The sequence below is a fragment of the Carassius auratus genome, chromosome 9 (genome assembly GCF_003368295.1).
Source record: "Carassius auratus strain Wakin chromosome 9, ASM336829v1, whole genome shotgun sequence".
NCBI classification, from domain to species: domain Eukaryota; kingdom Metazoa; phylum Chordata; class Actinopteri; order Cypriniformes; family Cyprinidae; genus Carassius; species Carassius auratus.
This window is the reverse complement of record NC_039251.1, coordinates 20900916-20920627: the sequence shown is the minus strand read 5'-3', so window position 1 is coordinate 20920627 and position 19712 is coordinate 20900916. Positions and strand designations below refer to the sequence as shown.

The window sequence follows — 19712 nt, the reverse complement described above, 5'->3', positions numbered from 1 at the left end:
CAATTATTAAGTGTTTGAGAGAGAGAGAGGTGGATGTGGCCTAGCAGCATGCCAATATTTGATTTGATCAGAGCAATAGAGTTCAGGCATTTGGAGATAAAGAGACCCACATACACACACACACATACAGGAACCTTTAGCTCGGTAAGAGCTCTGGCTCATCGCTTACTGTGACCTTTTGAGAGCCTTTATTTCCAGATTAACTGTAGCCACTGTACAAGAGGGGGTTCGGATATGACAAATAGTTTATTTATGATGGAAAACTGTAAGCATCTGAATTATTTTTTGTCCTTTGGTATGAAGCAGCTTTTAAGGCCACTTGTCATATACTGTATGAATTTTATAATCCTTTAGAAATTGTATAATTCGGTACAAATCATGTTTTTTTTTTAAAAAGGTATGGCTCAAATTGGGAGTGTGAGGATGTGTGTTGAGCAGCTGCTCCACGCTCAGATGAAATGAGAAAAACACAGTAAAAGTTTCATAGTCCATCTATGGTCACAGCTGCTGTCTTGCAGTTTAAAAAAAACAAAAAAACAAACACCGAAAGGCTATGGCAAAGAGGGTCCTGGGTGACTAAGCTAGAAGAACACAAAGAGGCAGAGAGAGACTACATAACGGATGAGTTCATTGAAATCCAGTCCTAATACCCTCAAAGGCATATGGATGATGTTTGTGACAGCGCTGCATTGATACATCTTAAAGAAGACAGCATTTGTTCATTACATGAACCTATACACTCTAGTGTGTCGCATTAGATAAGGATTATGAAGAAATCCTTGGATTATGAAGAAATGAATGAGGTTCTCCTTGTTCCTGTGTGTGTTTGTGTGCTGCAACAAACACTGTGTACAGTCTCTGAATCTAAAATACATATTAATTTGACATTTGCATCTTCTGCCCAATTCTTAATCCACAATATATTTTTGTTTCATCAGCTTTGGAACAAGGGTGAGTGTATATTGACACATTTATATTTTAGGTATCATTCACATTTAGGTTAGAAGATACTTCATTAACCCAGCAGCTTATCAAGATTCATTCTGCTAACAGCTGAAGGCAGTTTGGCCTGCTCTTATCGTGCTTCTAGAAGCTTCCCAGCAAGGTTTTTGGGAGGCCATTGTACTGTGTACAGCTCCCATAAATCCTTTCAGATGAAGCAGAGAGGTTTATTATTATTATTATTATTATTATTAATATTATTATTATTATTATTATTATTATTATTATTAAATGATCCACAGACTCTGTTTATGGCAATGATTTCCATTTTAAATTAAAAACCCGGGCTTTTCTTTTGTTTTTCTATTTTTTTCTTTCATTGACTTGTTTTTCCCCTGTTGTTCATATTATTATTATCCATGGGCTTGTAAAGTGAACTGATTGCTGCTTCATAACACCCTGAACGGTCCTATGTAAAATAAGCCATTAGGAATAGCTGTAAAGGTTATTAATTACTAATGTATGTATCTGTTGTGGCTACCATACATTTATCTTTTGATTTATATTTCATTAATTCATATATGTCATTACACACGAGGCACAGACTTTTTGTTAATAAAATCAGACAATTTTAATTTAGACTGGGCTTAGTTGTCACGATGGCTTCAAATATCTAGTTAAAAATAGACAGTCATAGGTTAGAATATTTTTGTGATATTTTGCTATGCTACGTTTTCCATTTTGATGTTTCATAATCTTGCTATTTGTAATGCATTATTCTCAAATCAGTCTCAATATATGAAAGATTAACTTTGGCCCAACACGTGTTAAGTATGATGCAATTTCAATTTGTCCTTTCTCTTTGGAGTGTTATAAGCTTATGGTGCATTAAAGTCTCAAAACCAAAGATATATTCTTTATATATTCTTTATATTTTTTTCTGGACAGTAATAGGTGAAATGTACAATATTTCTTTGTACACAAAACAACTACCTTTCAAATAAGAAGAAATATTCACTTGAAAAGTGTGACAAGTGGCTCAGGTGTCATTGCATTTCTGCCTCATTAACATGTTGAGTATTTATCTAGTAGATGTCCTTATGGTATGCTGTACAAGATCATGTGATTAAAAGAAGAAAGAATACATTTACATGGAAGTTATCTCTGATTCTATTGTCATTTGTCATCAAAAGTAACTTGCAGGGCAGTTAATGCAGTAACCACAAGGCTAAGTGTCTCGCCGAAGGACACAATATAGGTCATAAAATCATGAATTCTAATGAATACTGGGTTTCACATCTGGGCTGCCTGCCGAGCTCATTAAGCTCTACAATACCATAAAAAGCACTGACCTTTTCTAATGCTGTGCATAGAGAGATTCACACATTTCCAGAGATTTACACAAAAAAAAAACAGTTCAGTGCTCGACTCTAATTTGAGTGGCTACACTATATTTTCCTGAAAATTACTATGTGCATCAGATTTCCGTGTATATGTCAATATTTTTCTTCATATAAGTGGAGAGTGGAGAGTATGTAAGGAACATAAATGTAAGTTTGGGGACGACAGATGGAATGGCAATTACGTACTCCATGTAATTACAGGTACATGTGAGCTGGATTGCTAATGTCTCTTCCGGCATGAAAGTATAAGGTAATGTCAGGATGCAGGATACATATCTATACCAGCTCTAGGTAAAAATGTTCTTAGGTTAGACAACTGGTCAAATGCAATATAGCCAATGGGGAAAATTAAGACTTTGTAGGTATCAGATGCTGTTATAAAAATCCCAGAGAGCTATCTATACTTAGAAAGCATTTGAAGGGATATTTGCAAGCTGAAAAGTACGCTGCCTTCTAAGATATGCTGTTTTGGACATATTTAAATGCACATATCCACAGATCCTTTACAAGTTGTCATACCAGTTTAGAGAAACAAAGCTTACTGTATAAATGTTTCATTTCATTCATTTGGAAATGATACATAAAACAAATGTTTAATCCAAGCAAAATTGAGTATTTTACCCAATTTGGGTATGTGGTATGCATTTTTTATGTTCTATGCTATACTAGTATTGTTTTGTTAGCTTATTAACATGCTAAATTTAAATATCTCAGACTGTGTGTCAGTCGACGAGCCTCCTGTGTGCTTTGAGTGTTTCGGTGTTAATAATATTGCATATATTGGGCCTGTACAGTTCATGGTAATATTATATAAATTGTATTTTATTTAATTTTATTTAATTTTATTTTTAATTAATTACTCACCCTCATGTCATTCCAAACCCATAAAACCTTCGTTCATCTACTGTATGACCCTGCATAGACAGCAAGGGAACTACCACAGTCAAGGCACAGAAACATAGTAAGGACATCGTTAAAATAGTCAGAAAGCTCTCAAAAATATCTTAATTTGTGTTCCAAAGATGAACAAAGGTCTTACAGATTTGGAATGGCATGAGGGTGAGTAATTAAAGACATAATTTCCATTTCTGGGTGAACCATCCCTTAAAGATGTGGTCACACATAAGCAAAATTTCTGTGTAATTTTGTAGCAAAAAGGTCCATTGTCAATAGTGTAGCAATGCATGAACACAGAAGTCATTAAACAAAACAGCATTTTATTGGTGAGTGTGAATTTGTGTTACCAACTTGAATACAAGTCAAATCTGTGTGGGGGAAACTTTTAACGTGAATCTCCTGACTGCACAGATTCCGACTGAAATGACTGTTCTCCGCAGGTGAAAATCGCTGAACAATGGTAAATGTAACCACACAAATAGAAGGTAGCTGCTTAGACAGGCAGCTCACTATGTTTTGGCATGTCATGTATTTGCAAGCACATTAGAGAAACCACACATAACCTCATCATCAACAGTAGCTGAATCTCGCAGATAATATATGCATTAATATGCATAACAAAGGAAGACAAGTAATGAGAAAATGAAGCCAATGAGCCAACAGTGTGTGTGTATAATGGGGGGAGGGGGATAGTTACTGTTCAATAGACTTGAAAATTATATGGGAATCCTCCTCTGAAACAATAAGAACTACAGTGGGAGGATGAGATTCATTGAACAAGTGTGTGTGTGTGTTAAGGTGCTTTAAAAGAGCCATTATTTAGCTCATTTATGATGTCTTACAACTATATCAATGGATAGTGTGTGTGCATGTGTGGGCAGTTTTATTGTATTGGCCTGTTTCAATATCACACAGGAAGCACAATTAATAGTGACAGGTAGGAGGAATTTAAATGGGCTTTGAAATTGCTGTGAAATTGTAATATAGGGGCCACTGAATAAGCCAGCATGACTGACACACAGAAATGCATTTGCATGAGCTGTATTGTGCTAGAAATGACTTTTGAGTCTGAATGTAATTGTTTTGTTTGTTTTTAGTTTTCCACAGTTAACAGCACATATTATATCTGGTTACCTTAATCAGGTAAGTACTAATAAAAGTGGGTTATTTTAGTGGCACCAATGGAATTGCAATCAGTTTTTTATAAGCCAGCTGCCGTAGTGTTTAAAAATTGTTTAAAACACAATATACAATTGGATTGTGTGTGTAGGGTGAATTCAGGTAAATTTGGACAACTTTTCCCATTGGGATGACTAAGAAAAATGACCCTAAATGATCTCTTGAACCCTACTGTTTGTGTGTAATCTTACCCAGTATAGCTAGCACAGTGTTGTCCTTGAGCACTTCCATTGAGCCTGAGCAGACAAAGTAGATGGCCTGCAAAGCGTCACCCTGGCGAATGAGGAACTCTCCTGGAGCACAGAAAGAGGTTTTGATGATGAGCGACAGCGAGCGCAAACACCCTCGACTGGCCGATTCAAACAGAGGCAGCTGGAGCAGCTCTTTATTCAGGTGCATGGCAATGTCAGCCCGCAGTTCATCTGGGAAGTCCTTCAGAAGCTGGGAGAGGACAAAGAGATCTTTTAGTTGAAGTACTTGCACTTACTTTTACTTCTCATGCTTGAAAACCATACAAACTTTCTATTTAGGGTTGATTGTCAAGGAAACAAGTGCTGCAAAGAAACTGTAGATCAGTCTTCTACTTAGACTTTAATGGAAGGTGATACTGATATCAAAGAGAAGAGACATTTATGAGTTATGTAACTAGTGTTTTGAATTGGGCTAATTAAATGCATTGTGAGTGTAAGATGAAATCCCTTGTTTATGAGCAGATCAGAATTATGGATGAGAGGTGAATGGAAAGAGAAAATAAATCAAATGGTAAAAGATATGAGTGATTATGAAACAGAATGAGAGATAGGGAGCATGGTGAAGTGAAATGCGAATAAAAAAAGGATAATACACTTTAATCTTAGACAGATGCATCAAATCACACCAGTGATAGCAAGAAGGCCATTAATTAGCAACGCAGATTGGACTCAACTGTTGTAAAGAAAAGGAGCTACAATTACACAAATGTAATACTATTAGCATAATGTTTCATTACAAGAGCTTATCAGATTTCCTATATTTTGACCTGTAAGGCTACGGGTTAATGGGAGATCCAGCATAGAGAAATGATGAATGCAAAATGCATTGCCTGTAAATGTTAAAAACATTTTCTCCTGGATCATGGAATATTGAATGAATTTTGCCAAATTAGCAGGTCAATAATGTATTTTTAAAATAACATGCTACTCTGTACTCAATAATTATGATTTTACTATCAAAATAGGATCAATAGGATTTTGGCCAGAGCAAGTCAAACAGTTCGAATTTTAATTACATATTATTTTTTCCCATGAAAAGAGGTACTGAGTTAAATGTGTGTACCTCAGAAGAGGCACATTCTAAATACATTACACGTCTACGTCATATAACAATAACATTCCTTAAAAAATCTAATTTCATATTCATTGAATTCTATATACTTCATTTTGATTCATTTTATCTAATGGCTATTGCTAGAAAATAGAAAATCGCAATCCAAAAGAAAAATAACTGAAAATGAATCAAATCATACAATCGTTTGACATCCTGAGGTTGAAGTTTCTGAATGTTAACTGACCGCTAGAGAAAATGAGAAAGAAGCTAAACTACTTATTCAACAAGTGTCAGGGCTACTGATCCTCTCAGCATCAAGAAACCAGGAAAACCCACCAAGTGTTCAACGAGCAGATCAGAACAGCATATATAAGCCCGACATAACTGAGCATATCATCAGCACCTTCAGTACAATTGTTTGCACATGATTTATAAATTGTGAAATTGTTTTGACAATTCATTCATTTGTGCACACAAATTATTGAAAGAACATGTAAAAGTACTACCTCACTGACATCGATGCCATTGTTGACAGACCATGTCGTCTGAAAGCACTCCAGCATGCGCTGCGCAAGGGCCTTGGGAAGTCGATGCACGCGGATGAAATCTTTGAGGTCTTTGGTACGAGTGTGATAGAGCGAGCGGCGTGAGTACATCCTTTGGATAATGGCCGTCACATTACCGAAGACCGCAGCGTGCATGAGTGCTAGAGAAAAACACAACAAACAATCATTCCAGGTGAATTACTGAGAGAAAGCAAGTCGTTTACACATGGTCTTAACATGCATCTCCGGTAGGCTAATCACTTTTTTATCAGGCAGTTGCTTCCTAGCAATTTAGTCACACCCAGCTAGCAAACTGTAAAACCATTCTTCCGTTGCAATGATGGACTTTCCTTCTATGTTGTACATCAGCATGCATTCAAATGAAGAGAGAGAATGCATTCAGATTTTATCAGGAGTGAATGTTTAGTTATTTAGTGAGAAGTGGATCAGTTTTAACATCTTGCTCCAGCCTCTTTTCTTTCTATTGCTTGATCTCAGAGTGAGTGGAATGCATGCTAATGATTTGCAATGCAAGTCCTTTTCAGTTTAGTGTCCTCTGCATACATTATGTTCAATGCAACTCTTTTCACTCCACCAAACTCTGTATCATCTTTTATTTGTTTAACATTGTGAGCTTTGCCAACATGAGTGTAAACAATCAAGAAGGATTGGAGAGTACTCATGGAGTGCTAATTGAAGTCTACACAAATTGTTGCGGAAATTGCATGCCGCTCTTCTGTTCAAGAACTGTGCTCAGCATAAGTGGCTGCACCTGGGTTATGTGCCTTTTGAGTGCTTGGATGTGCTTTGCGATGAAATCCGTGAAAATCTTCAAATTAGGTGAAATAGGGCAACAGAATTATTAAAATCTAATAATACCTGTTTCAACCACCTTATTCCTGTTGGAAGTACAAATTAGTTATTTTGCTGAATTGTCTCTACAAGACAGGAGTGAAATTTTATGGAGACATTTTTTTCTTTATTCTTATTTCATTGTGGTTTCAAACTGTGCAACAAATATGAACTCAAACATCATCAGATTATCCAATACCAAATTATTTGAGCAGTGGTTGCCACATGAATTGTATACTTCCTTTCATAAATAGAGGCACTTAAAAGGCTGATTAACAATTTCCAAATGTAAAGCTGTTCTTTCACTGACCATTAGTATTATTTTCTTATTTACCAAATTGTGTTTTTAAGCATATTATACAATATTACTTTGTGTGACCTTGCAAATTCACCAAGTTCTGAAATGTTTTGAAATGAACTGAATCAAATTGAACCAAAGTGAATTGAATTCATTCAAACTTACTCTTACGTACAAATTTTAGTTTTATTTATCCTAATGGATTTTGGCAAAATTCTTTTATCCAAAGAAATCAACTGGGTCCATAACAAATTTGGTCCCATCTGAATTTTATCATATGGACTTCGTATGGGAAAACTTATTATCTTTACATGTTTTGCATATTTTATATTGCATATTTGCATAGAGTCATGTAGGCAGAATTTTCTTTTTGGGGTGAAACATCCCTTTAAATGAAGCATAACTGAGAAGTTTATTAAGTCTAACCTAAAAAAGCAAAATTAAGCTGAGCTTAGCAAGCTGAGAAGTAAAGGTTTCATCTGGGATGGGTGGTACACAGCATATTGTAGTCTGGATGATATATAAACAATATGCTTACTTGTTTGATGTAATTATGGTAATTTTTAGGCATGTCAGTGTTCCCCAAATACCCTCAGTGTGCATGATCTCTGTGTGTGGGTAGGAGCCCAGCTGTCAGCTGGCTGGGACAGTAATGGCCCTTAGTGGTAGGATTTGGTGACAGATTGGTTCAGTGTGCATGTATGTAAGTGTGTATGGATTCAGCCATCCTCATTTGGCCCTCTTAAGTGCAATGAAGCCTGTGTCTCTCTCTCTCTTCATGGCCCAGAGGAAATGCCTTAAAATTCAGTCCAATGTCATAACATCTCCCTCAAACCCCCACGGGGCACATGCAGCTGAAAAATCATTACATCTGTCTCAGCAGATAGCAAGCCGCTCCAAATCTGTGGAATTCGAATCCCAAAAGTCAGGTTAAAAGAAAACAGCTAAGAGAGGCCAAAATAAGCAGCCTTCTCATAAGAGTTAAACAGTTTAGGAGGTATAAATGATGCCAAAAAATCCACACAAATATTCCAACACTAAGGTTTTGAACCTTGACAAATGAAGACACTGAATTGAAAATTTCAAGTCACTCGTTTTGCAATTAAACATGAAAGCAACATGTCATTAGACAAATAGCATGTTGTCCATTAACATAAATTGGAAAATACAGGAATATTGGACAGATAATTACTCAACTGTCACTGATTTTATAGTTGAAGATTTAGAGGTAGTTAAAAGATGGTCAATAAACCTTATCTTCAAATGTGTTGAAGACAGAGATAATCAATAGCTAAGATTAATGAATAACATGGTCAAAGAAAATGCTGGTGCTTGCTTTAAAAATGGAGCCCTTTGGGAAATGTAGTTTAAAAAGTAAATGAGGTCAAATGGTTTACTAAAAACTGCTTCAATAAAGCAAATGCACCTCTGTGTCTTATCTTATGAAGAACGCGGTTCTTAGGGAAATTCAAGAAGTTAACAGGAAGTTTAGACCTTAGGGAAAATGCAAACATAGCCTTCTTTTGCATGTGTATCTGAAGTATACATAATTCTAGGGAGTTTTATGGTTGAAATGGGTTTTCAAGAGTTCCCTCTAACGTTTTGGGTTAAAATTAGCTGATTTGTTTTTCATTCTATCCTAAATTTGTGCTATTCCATATAAACAAACTCATCATTTTATAGTGTGGGATGGTGAAAGCATCTTATTTTAAGTTTTAAATCATCACTGCTTGAGGGGACTAATCATCTTTCTGAATATTGATGTCTGGTGGGAGTGGGAAAGATAAGAGAGGGAACATTTGGATCCCCCCAAGCTAAGAGAAGTTATTAAACCATGTCTTTAACACAAAGATTAACGAAACAAGAGTGGGATTCTACCAGAGAGGCACAAATACACTTGTCCCAGTATACATGACATTCACATTTTCAACCTTCAAGATTTAATAATCCTGTTTAGACATACATCCTTGTTAGAACTGTAATTCTACAAAATGCTCAATATCTTATTATCTATATGGTTTCCCAAATTTCTGATCCTAAAAATGCAGACTTGGTGAGCATATGAGACTACTTTCAAGAACATAAAAAAAATATTACAGACACCAAACTTTTAAACAGTAGTGTATATAGATATTTTAAACGGATCAAGACAAAAACAATGCTTGAAAAATTAATTATCAATATTTAGAACTAGGTATGCATGATATTGGATTTTTGCCGATATCCGATATGCAGATATTTTTCAACTCATTTTGGCTGATCGGTGATGCCAATAGCAATATATTTCCTTTTGTTTGGAAACAACCAAGTCTCCTGTGCTGAAATTCTAAAGTAATTGCTTTTAATTTGGGTTAGTTTTTAACAAGAACTTATTTGTTAGAATTAAATAAGCAATAATGAAGTTATTTTATAATGACTGTACACTGAAGCTTTCAAAATAACTATAAATAAACTATGTATCAATCGCTGCATTTTTTTTTTTTTTTTTTTTTTTTGAAAGACAAAAACCCTACATTATGGTAACCTAATAGTGACCTTACATTTATTATTTTAAGATTTTAAATTTGTAGATGGTCTAAAGCAAAAGAGTTGTAAAAATTCTGAAAATCTTTTAGAGCTCATAATTTGTTTTAAAAATATAACATATTACACATTGATGAATAAATCAGTATATATAAACTTATTTAATTTACAAGTGCCATGTTTGTGATTTTTGTATTCATGTAAGCTATAGCTTCTGACCTTTGAAACATGCTCATGATTTTATGACATCAATTACTGCTTTAATTAATCAGAAACTCAGTCTTAATGTTATTTATTAATTTTAGTTTCATTTTATTTGAAGTAGGCCAACAGCGCTTCTACGGAAATATCCTTACCAAACGGGCATTAGGACCCAGGGAAGGTTGCCTGCTACCACTGCAACTACAGTATTAGTGTTTACTCTGTCATGCACAGAACACATCATTCTGTATGTTTTAATTCAGCAATCCAAAACAGATAGTTCAACTTTGCTCCAAGAATGAGCTACACTGCTGACAAGATCTAATCGCTAGCACACCCTGAGCACATGTGAGTTAACATATTCCTTTCATCAACAAGACATATCAGCATAATGTTTCATATCAGACTGATGCCAATATTTACATTTAAAGTAATTATCAGCCGATTCTGATATCGGTCCGACAATATTGTGCATCCCTATTTATAACACAAATCTATACATCCAAGAATTAAAGCATTATGAATCCAAAACTCAAAACCTTTTAAAAGCTTTTAACCGTGTTTTCTTCCACTTACCTCCAATCAGCATGGTGCAAATAGAGAAGATCTTCTCTGAGTCAGTATTCGCTGAGACATTGCCAAAGCCCACGCTAGTCAGACTGCTTAAAGCGAAGTACAGCGAAGTCACATATGAACTCCGAATAGAGGGCCCGCCTCCCAGTACTGCTCCAGTCTTTCCTGCATCTGAAGTGCCCATCGGCCCTGCTCCTGTTGTGTTCCATTGGCTCAAGTTCCACACAGACTCATGTCCCACCACATCAGTGCCATTCCACTGGCTTGAATTGACCACCAGTCCATCCAAGATGGTGGGGCGCAGCGAATCAGGAATGAGGGATGCAAGAGGGGACAGAAAATAGGGGGTGCCCAGACGTTTACCCAGCTCATGCAACCAGCCTATGAGAAAAAGAGAAAATTTATTCAATTGGCATATGTTTTGACCTTTGAAATTGTTGAAATTGTCTGTAATGTTCATAATTTGTCACAATTTAGTGATTGTTTTAATTATATATATATATATATATATAATTATATTATATATATATATACTTTTTTTTTTCATTTGAGTTTCGCACTATGACATCCCCGAATGCAATGAGGTTGTCACTTCAAAATTGTTTTCAGTGAGTGCATGGCCACTGTCCAGGGTTCTTAGGTCACTGTCAGAACTGAGTAGATATAGAGTAACTGTCCTTGTCCATGGTGCTGAATCTGAAGAATTTTGAATATCAGTTGGTTCGCAGTAGGCTGAAAGTTTGTTCCCTGCGTGACTGGTTCTGTACATTTTCTTTTCTCTCTCTCTTTTCTCCCTGCTTGTTTATCTATAAGTGTCTAGTTTGGATGTAGTAGAGGTACTATATGTGTCATTAGAAGTGATATTTTTGAGAGAACCAGAAAAACTGACACTGAGACAGAAAGAAGTGTGAAAGGTCAGAAAGGGAATGATGAAGATCGAGGGGGAAAAGTGCCAGATAACCTTTTGCTAGCGGCTGTCAGGCAAGGTTTGATACACAATCACACATGAAAAAGCCTCCTTCACAAATACACAAACAAACACTCACTTTTCTCATTTACACAGCGACCAGCTTCAGTTTACATGACCTTTCTCATGCACACATACACCAGAAACCTTGGTCATTCCTTTCCTGACATATAAACATATCCAAAGTTTTCCTTTTGGTGTCTGTAATGTGTCTACTTGTGGTAATAGGCAGAAAAGTGTCCTTCATATATCCTGGACACCTACAGATATCTGCTTTCTAATAGTCCCTTTTTATCATGCTACTATGTGCTGATTTGTTCTTATGTCCATCTTTTTTTTTTCTTTTCTTATTTCCATCCTTGTGCTCTACTTAATATCTACAGTGTTTTAAGATAAAGATTTCCATGGTTTTGTTCAGATTAAGGATTGTTACGGAGAAGAATGCAGCTCCATTTCCATTTCTCTTTTACTTTCTAAAATTACCTTTTGACCAGACAAAGGAGTATATAAAATAACTACTACTGCCAGTACTATGTAATAGTGCCATTATTGAGAAAGATTTGATATTTGATATTGAATTGGCTTCAAAGTCAGTGTTATAATTGCCCCAATTACACAAATGGTATTAACCCAAAGTATCTCAAATGAGAGCACACCTCAAAGTAATAATATAATTGGTTTAATACTTGATATTATTACACAATAGTTCACTTTTATACAGTGCTAATGGTTTTAGCTAGAAGGAATAATGTGCATGTAAAGGACCTACATTGTTAATATTTTAAATAACTAGATGTTATCTTCAACTGTTTCGTTTTAATAAAATAATGTTCTTCACTCATTTTCAGGATTACACTTTTCAGTTTTTATAAATGTTACAATTGCCCCAAACTCGCAGCCATGATTAAAATCTCATATATAGTAGCTGCATTTACATTAACATTTAACATTATTTGCTGTATTATTTGCATTCAAAGGCATCAAAAATAATATTTGCTTGTGTGTGTGAAAGCTGTGGATGACTGGTCTGGCTGGGGGAAGCTGATATGTATTAGTGCGAGTGTCTCCTCTAGACACCACTGAGATTTATGCAAGCTTTTCTGTTACATTATTTGTGTAAAGTAAAAAAAAAAAAAAAGAATGTGGTTTAGACAATTCAATTGCACTTGATGACAGAGGGCATAATTATCTATGAAAAACAGCCATCAGCCAGTGCTTGACAAGCTTACCGTCTCTAGAATGAATAGAACAAATGTAAATGTAATACTAGCAAAGAGAATTGCAGAAGATTAATTTATACCAGTAATGCCTCTGATGGAGCCGGCTTCATAAACATATACATAACATATCCTGCTGTTTTTTTTTTAGGAAGGAAATGAAAAATGGACAAATTGTGTCTCAAACCACAAAGACTACCTTAGGTTGTAAATCACTGCTGGAGGAAAAGGGACAAGTAAACAAGAAAGATACATCTGAATATCTAATATATCTAATGTCAGAAAACAAGCTATATGTCTGATATAGTTATGAGGCGCACATTATTTATTCATAACATGGAAAGGGAGCCAAAGAGAAGCCCAAGGGTAATGAAACAGGTGACCAAAATTAAAGATAGCTCTTTGAGCAGCAAGAGGTCAAGTAGAAAGGGAAAAGATTCCTTCAAGATAGTGTTAGCTAGGGTTAGGGGTTAAATAAAAGGGAACACTCCAGCAGGAATGTAGGAATCAGTGTTGGGTGAAGAAGGTGAGGGAGATTGATGTGCATGAAGAGGATATTAAAATGCCTGTAATAATAAGACTAAAAGCATAATACATTTCTTGCAGTGGGGGATCTCTGTTCTCTTTCAAACCACTTAAGAAGGAATCAAGAGTTTTGACTGATTTTACGGTATGATTTTTACAGCCAACTTGAAAATCCTCTCTAGTCTCTCAAGGTCTGCTGGGCAGCTAGCCATTAAAAAGAACAGCGTTCTGCTGAGGTGAGTCCAGTGAAGTGAGCAATATGGAGGAAAAAAAAAAGATCGAGAGGGAAGCACAAAGCAACCAGAGTTCAATCAGCTTCTGGAGGAACCATCAGAGAAACCTTTCATTGTTGATACAGCAAAACTCCAGTCCATTTACAACCTTTATGGCCCTATTTCCAATGCAGATAGACAGCACTACTCAAAGCTACTTCAGTATTTCATTATCATTAGGGATGCAGCGATACCACTTTTTTCAGAATGAGTACGATACCGATACTGATACCTGTATTTTCACAGCATTTGTCTTTTTATTTTTTTCTTTATTTTTTTTAAAAATCGTTGGCTAAAGAGACAAAATAAAAATAATAGTAAGAAGAAGAAGAAGAATCATGTTAGTTGGCTTCATTTAGCTAACAGATATTTCCATCAGATATTTCCACACTTGATTATACCTGTTAAAATGTATTGTATAAGCTTTTGTTACTTTCACTGTTCATTTTAATGGAGCCTCAGAGCTCCTCCATCTCAGAAACTGAATAATACTGTAATCACAAAACATTCAACAAACTCGTTATACATTATATGAGTACAGGTTACTATTTTGGTGATTTAATTTGCATCACACTCACTATACGGGGACCCTCGCGTGCAAATAAAAATCATAATTTTAAAGCAAACTAAACACGTTTGCATTGGTGCAGAATGAGAGACATTTCTTGCCTAGTGCATTCCACAGTCTGCTAGTTTCACTTCTGCTTTAATTGTGTATGTTTGATGTTTGAAAAAAATATTGTTTATAGTGAATGCCCATATAATTTTTGTTTGTTTTATATTGACGATTTAGTAATAATCCAAATGCATGGGCTAATGGAGTGAACAGCAATCATGATCATACAACAGAAGTGTGCTCTCTCTCTCTCTCTCTCTCTCTTATACATCTCTCGCCCTCCTCACCGTCAAATAACTTTAAGTAACTGTTTTGCTTGCTTGCGTTTTACATATCTGATCGAACTACAGAACTAAATTATTTCATAGGACTCTTTAAATATTTTCCAAAGTTTATCTTGGTCAAAAAAAAAAAAAAAAGCCTCCTGTGAGGTTAAAGGTCATATAGATATACACTCTTTTCTCACACCCTTTTCTCACAGACCTTTGGTCTTTTTTCTTATTCATGTATAGGGTAACACATGGGGGGTTGAAGAGAGGTTCGTTTCTAAGTCAGACTGATGCAGTAATTCACCTGTACATAAAAAAAAAAAAAAAGTAAAAAAAGGTACATTTGTTCAGACGTGACACACACTTGAATGATGTGAAGAGAATGTCTTAAATCAGAGACTGTCTCATGAGTGTGCTGTTCGAAGAACCAGAGAGATTGTTCTGTCCTTTTGACAAAAGACATTATGGCTGGCCTTTTTTTCTCATGTGTCTGTCTAATTTAAAAAGTGATTTGCAACTTTATTAAAATCACAAACGCAGGATATTTATAATAGGAAGCCTTTTTGTAAGGCACATAAAAAGGTTATACATTTTCAATATAATGAGAATATTAGTGGACAGACGGATTTAATAATGATCCTTGTGTATGATACACTGTGAAAAGAATTCTTTCACATGGGAAGGTAAATGAGATGGGTTCTGTCCAATTTAGTAAAAACAAAACAAGGCCTCAGTCTGATCTGTTAGAGAGAAGTACTTATGCTAATATGATAACTGCCCTATTGTTGATGTTGCTGTTGCGGGAGCTTTAATTTCACTTAGAGTATGTGGTTTAATAAAACATCTATTATAGATATTCAATATTTTTTAGGAGTTTATACCATTTTTAGGGATATTTATAATTCAGCTCAGATAGTATAAGTAATAAACACTGTATTCAAAACTTTTTCGAAGACCATAAGAATCTGTTTGATTGAATTTTAACTTGAAAGATTGGTACAGCTACTGTATGTTGACAGTTTGTAGATATGGCACTCACCAATGTCCCAGGAACCAGGGCTGTTGTTCTCAATCTCACTGCGGCCGATGACATACCAGACACAGGCCATCCAATGTGCCAGCAAGGCAAACATGGACATGAGTAATGTGAGTACCACTGCGCTGTACTGGGAGTAGCGCTCCAGCTTTTGCAGCAAGCGTAGAAGCCGTAACAAGCGAACTGTTTTCAGCAGATGAACTCCAAAGTACTAAACACAAAGATATTGAATGTTCAAAATGAAATCATAGAATGAACTAGAAGGTACATTTCCTGAAGAAAATGTGAGTGGTGCTTGCAGTGGCAAAACTCGCCCCTCTGTTGCTAAGGTGTGGTTGCTAGGGTACCCAGGGTGGTTGCTAGGGTCCCTATGATGGTTGCTAGGGCCATTGCTAGGGTAGCCAGCGTGGTTGCTAGGGTAATTGGGGTGGTTGCTAGGGTGTTGCTATGTGGTTGCTAGGGTACCCGGGGTGGTTGCTAGGGCGGTTGCTAGGGTCCCCATGATGGTTGCTAGGGCCGTTGCTAAGGTACCCAGGGTGGTTGCTAGGGTGTTGCTATGTGGTTGCTAGGGTACCCGGGGTGGTTGCTAGGGCGGTTGCTAGGGTCCCCATGATGGTTGCTAGGGCCGTTGCTAGGGTACCCAGGTTGGTTGCTAGGGTAATCGGGGTGGTTGCTAGGGTGTTGCTATGTGGTTGCTAGGGTACCCGGGGTGGTTGCTAGGGCGGTTGCTAGGGTCCCCATGATGGTTGCTAGGGCCGTTGCTAGGGTACCCAGGGTGGTTGCTAGGGTAATCGGGGTGGTTGCTAAGGTGTTGCTAGGCGGTTGCTAGGGTACCCGGGGTGGTTGCTAGGCAGTTGCTATGGTCTCCTGGGTGGTTGCTATGATGTTACTAGGTGGTTGGTAGTTGTCACAGATGGTCACTATGTAGTTATTATAGAGTTCTTAGCCCATTTGAGCACTTAGCTAATCACTATTAGCATGTAGCTAAACACTGCTAGCATGACTAGAATGTTGGAAGTCCAGTGTGCTAGCATGAGTCAAAAAATCCAACCGCCATGTCTGTACGATGTTCTGATGCAGAGATATAGGTCGTGCAAAACGGTTGCTAGGGTACTCCCTTTGGTTGCTATGGAGTGGCTTGGCAGCTGCCAATGGTGATACTCCAAAGGCTGCTCGCCAATATAAACCAACCCCCATGCCTCTACGATGTTCTGATGCAGAGATATAGATCTTGCAAAACGGTTGCTAGGGTACTGTGTTTGGTTGCTAGGGAGTGGCCTGGCAACTGCCAATGATGATACTCCGAAGTCTGCTTGCTAGTATGAATGATATAAACCAACCCCCATGCCTTTATGATATTCAGATTTGAAGATATCTCTGTATGCTTTTGGTCGCTAGGGAGGTCCAAATGGTTGCTAGGGCGTGGCTATGAAGTGTTGAAGGTGATTCGTGATTGGCCATTTGCTGCCCCGAGTCAAACGAGCCAACCCTCATGTTTCTATGACACTTCTATCCAAAGTTATTCATTTTATATTTTTCAATGGAAGTCTATGGAGCTTGTTGCTATGGTGCTCTATATGGTTGCTAGGGCGTGGCTTGATAGCTTCATAATGATCATGAGAGTCTGATTGGTTGCCTGATTCAAATGAGCCCACCCCCTTGTCTCTATGACTATGTGATCCATAGTTATGTTCAATGCAAAATCCCTATGTAATTTCCCACAGTAGGAAAAACACATTGTTTCATGGGCGATCCCTCACCATTGGCTTAGTATGGGGCAACTTTGGGGGGCTCTTGCGCCCCAGGGGTACAACTTATACCCCATTGCGGGGTATGATCGCGCACAGCCTGATAGCCTCTCCAAATGTGGTGATTCACATGTTTCTGCGAAATTCTCACTCGGAGCTACGATCCGTCAAAGTTGGCCGCAATGCATTGTCTATGGGATTTATCGCCCGATTTATCGCCCGCCGGACGAACATCGTACGCCCGATCGCTTATAAAAGTCATAGCACACCATTCCCATATAGGCCGCACGATTTGACGCCTGTTTCGTTGGTCTGTGACGAAAACTGCGGGACTAGTTACGCGCCGAAATTTGTACGGATCTATAAGAAGCAGAATAATAACTAGAAGGTACATTTCCTGAAGAAAATGTGAGTGGTGCTTGCAGTGGCAAAACTCGCCCCTCTGTTGCTAAGGTGTGGTTGCTAGGGTACCCGGGGTGGTTGCTAGGGTCCCCATGATGGTTGCTAGGGCCGTTGCTAAGGTACTCAGGGTGGTTGCTAGGGTAATCGGGGTGGTTGCTAGGGTGTTGCTATGCGGTTGCTAGGGTACCCAGGGTGGTTGCTAGGGCGGTTGCTAGGGTCCCCATGATGGTTGCTAGGGCCGTTGCTAAGGTACCCAGGGTGGTTGCTAGGGTAATCGGGGCGGTTGCTAGGGTGTTGCTATGCGGTTGCTAGGGTACCCGGGGTGGTTGCTAGGGCGGTTGCTAGGGTCCCCATGATGGTTGCTAGGGCCGTTGCTAGGGTACTCAGGGTGGTTGCTAGGGTAATCGGGGCGGTTTGCTAGGGTGTTGCTATGCGGTTGCTAGGGTACCCGGGGTGGTTGCTAGGGCGGTTGTTAGGGTACTCAGGGTGGTTGCTAGGGTAATCGAGGCGGTTGCTAGGGTGTTGCTATGTGGTTGCTAGGGTACCCGGGGTGGTTGCTAGGCAGTTGCTACGGTACTTGGGGTGGTTGCTAAGGTGTTGCTAGGCGGTTGCTAGGGTGTTTTTGGCTGGTTGCTAGGCAGTTGCTATGGTCTCCTGGGTGGTTGCTATGATGTTACTAGGTGGTTGGTAGTTGTCACAGATGGTCACTATGTAGTCATTATAGAGTTCTTAGCCCATTTGAGCTCTTAGCTAATCACTATTAGCATGTAGCTAATCACTGCTAGCAAGACTAGCATGTTGGAAGTCCCAGTGTGCTAGCATGAGTCAAAAAATCCAACCGCCATGTCTGTACGATGTTCTGATGCAGAGATATAGGTCGTGCAAAACGGTTGCTAGGGTACTCCATTTGGTTGCTATGGAGTGGCTTGGCAGCTGCCAATGGTGATACTCCAAAGGCTGCTCGCCAATATAAACCAACCCCCATGCCTCTACGATGTTCTGATGCGGAGATATAGATCTTGCAAAACGGTTGCTAGGGTACTGTGTTTGGTTGCTAGGGAGTGGCCTGGCAGCTGCCAATGATGATACTTCAAAGTCTGCTTGACAATATAAACCAACCCCCATGCTTCTATGTCTTTCAGATGTTAAGATATCTATCTTTGGATTTTGGTTGCTAGGTAGCTCTTAATGGTTGCTAGGGCGTGGCTAGGTTGTCTTGAAGGAGATACATGATTGGCCGATTGCTGCCCGAGTCAAACGAGCCCACCCTCATGTTTCTATGACACTTCTATCCAAAGTTATTCATTTGATCTTTTTCAATGGAAGTCTATGGGGCTTGTTGCTATGGCGCTCTATATGGTTGCTAGGGCGTGGCTTGATAGATTCACAGTGATCCTGAGAGACTGATTGGTTGCCTGATTAAAATGAGCCCACCCCCTTGTCTCTATGACACTGTGATGCAGAGTTATGTTCAATACAAAATCCCTATGTAATGTCCCATAGCAGGAAAAGTCCTCCCTATACTTTGTATTAGGGCCATTTTTGGGGGGCTCTCGCGCCCCAGGGGTACAACTTATACCCCACTGCGGGGTATATTTCTCGCACAGCCTGATAGCCTCTCCAAATGTGGAGATTCACATGTTTCTGCGAAATTCCCTCTCGGAGCTATGATCCGTCAAAGTTGGGCGCAATGCATTGTCTATGCGATTTTTCGCCCGTTTTTTCGCCCGGTGTACGAACATCGTACGCCCGATCGCTTAATAAAAGTCATAGCACACCATTCCCGATTAGGCCGCACGATTTGACGCCTGTTTCGTTGGTCTGTGATGAAAACTGCGGGACTAGTTACGCGCCGAAATTTGTACGGATCTAGTATAATAATAACTAGAAGGTACATTTCCTGAAGAAAATGTGAGTGGTGCTTGCAGTGGCAAAACTCTGC

General features: G+C 38.3%; 1 protein-coding gene across 1 annotated transcript in view; it reads right to left on the bottom strand.

The window, feature by feature from the left end:
* Positions 1-15851, bottom strand: part of LOC113108694 (potassium voltage-gated channel subfamily H member 8-like) — a 28456-nt gene extending 12605 nt beyond the window's left edge. The window contains exons 1-4 of the mRNA XM_026271973.1: positions 15624-15851; positions 10722-11099; positions 6233-6432; positions 4613-4862 (exon numbers count right to left, since the gene is read on the bottom strand). Coding sequence (XP_026127758.1) covers positions 4613-4862; positions 6233-6432; positions 10722-11099; positions 15624-15723 — 928 coding nt within the window. The 5' untranslated portion in view covers positions 15724-15851. The remainder of the gene's footprint in view (positions 1-4612; positions 4863-6232; positions 6433-10721; positions 11100-15623) is intronic.
* Positions 15852-19712: the final 3861 nt, after the last annotated feature.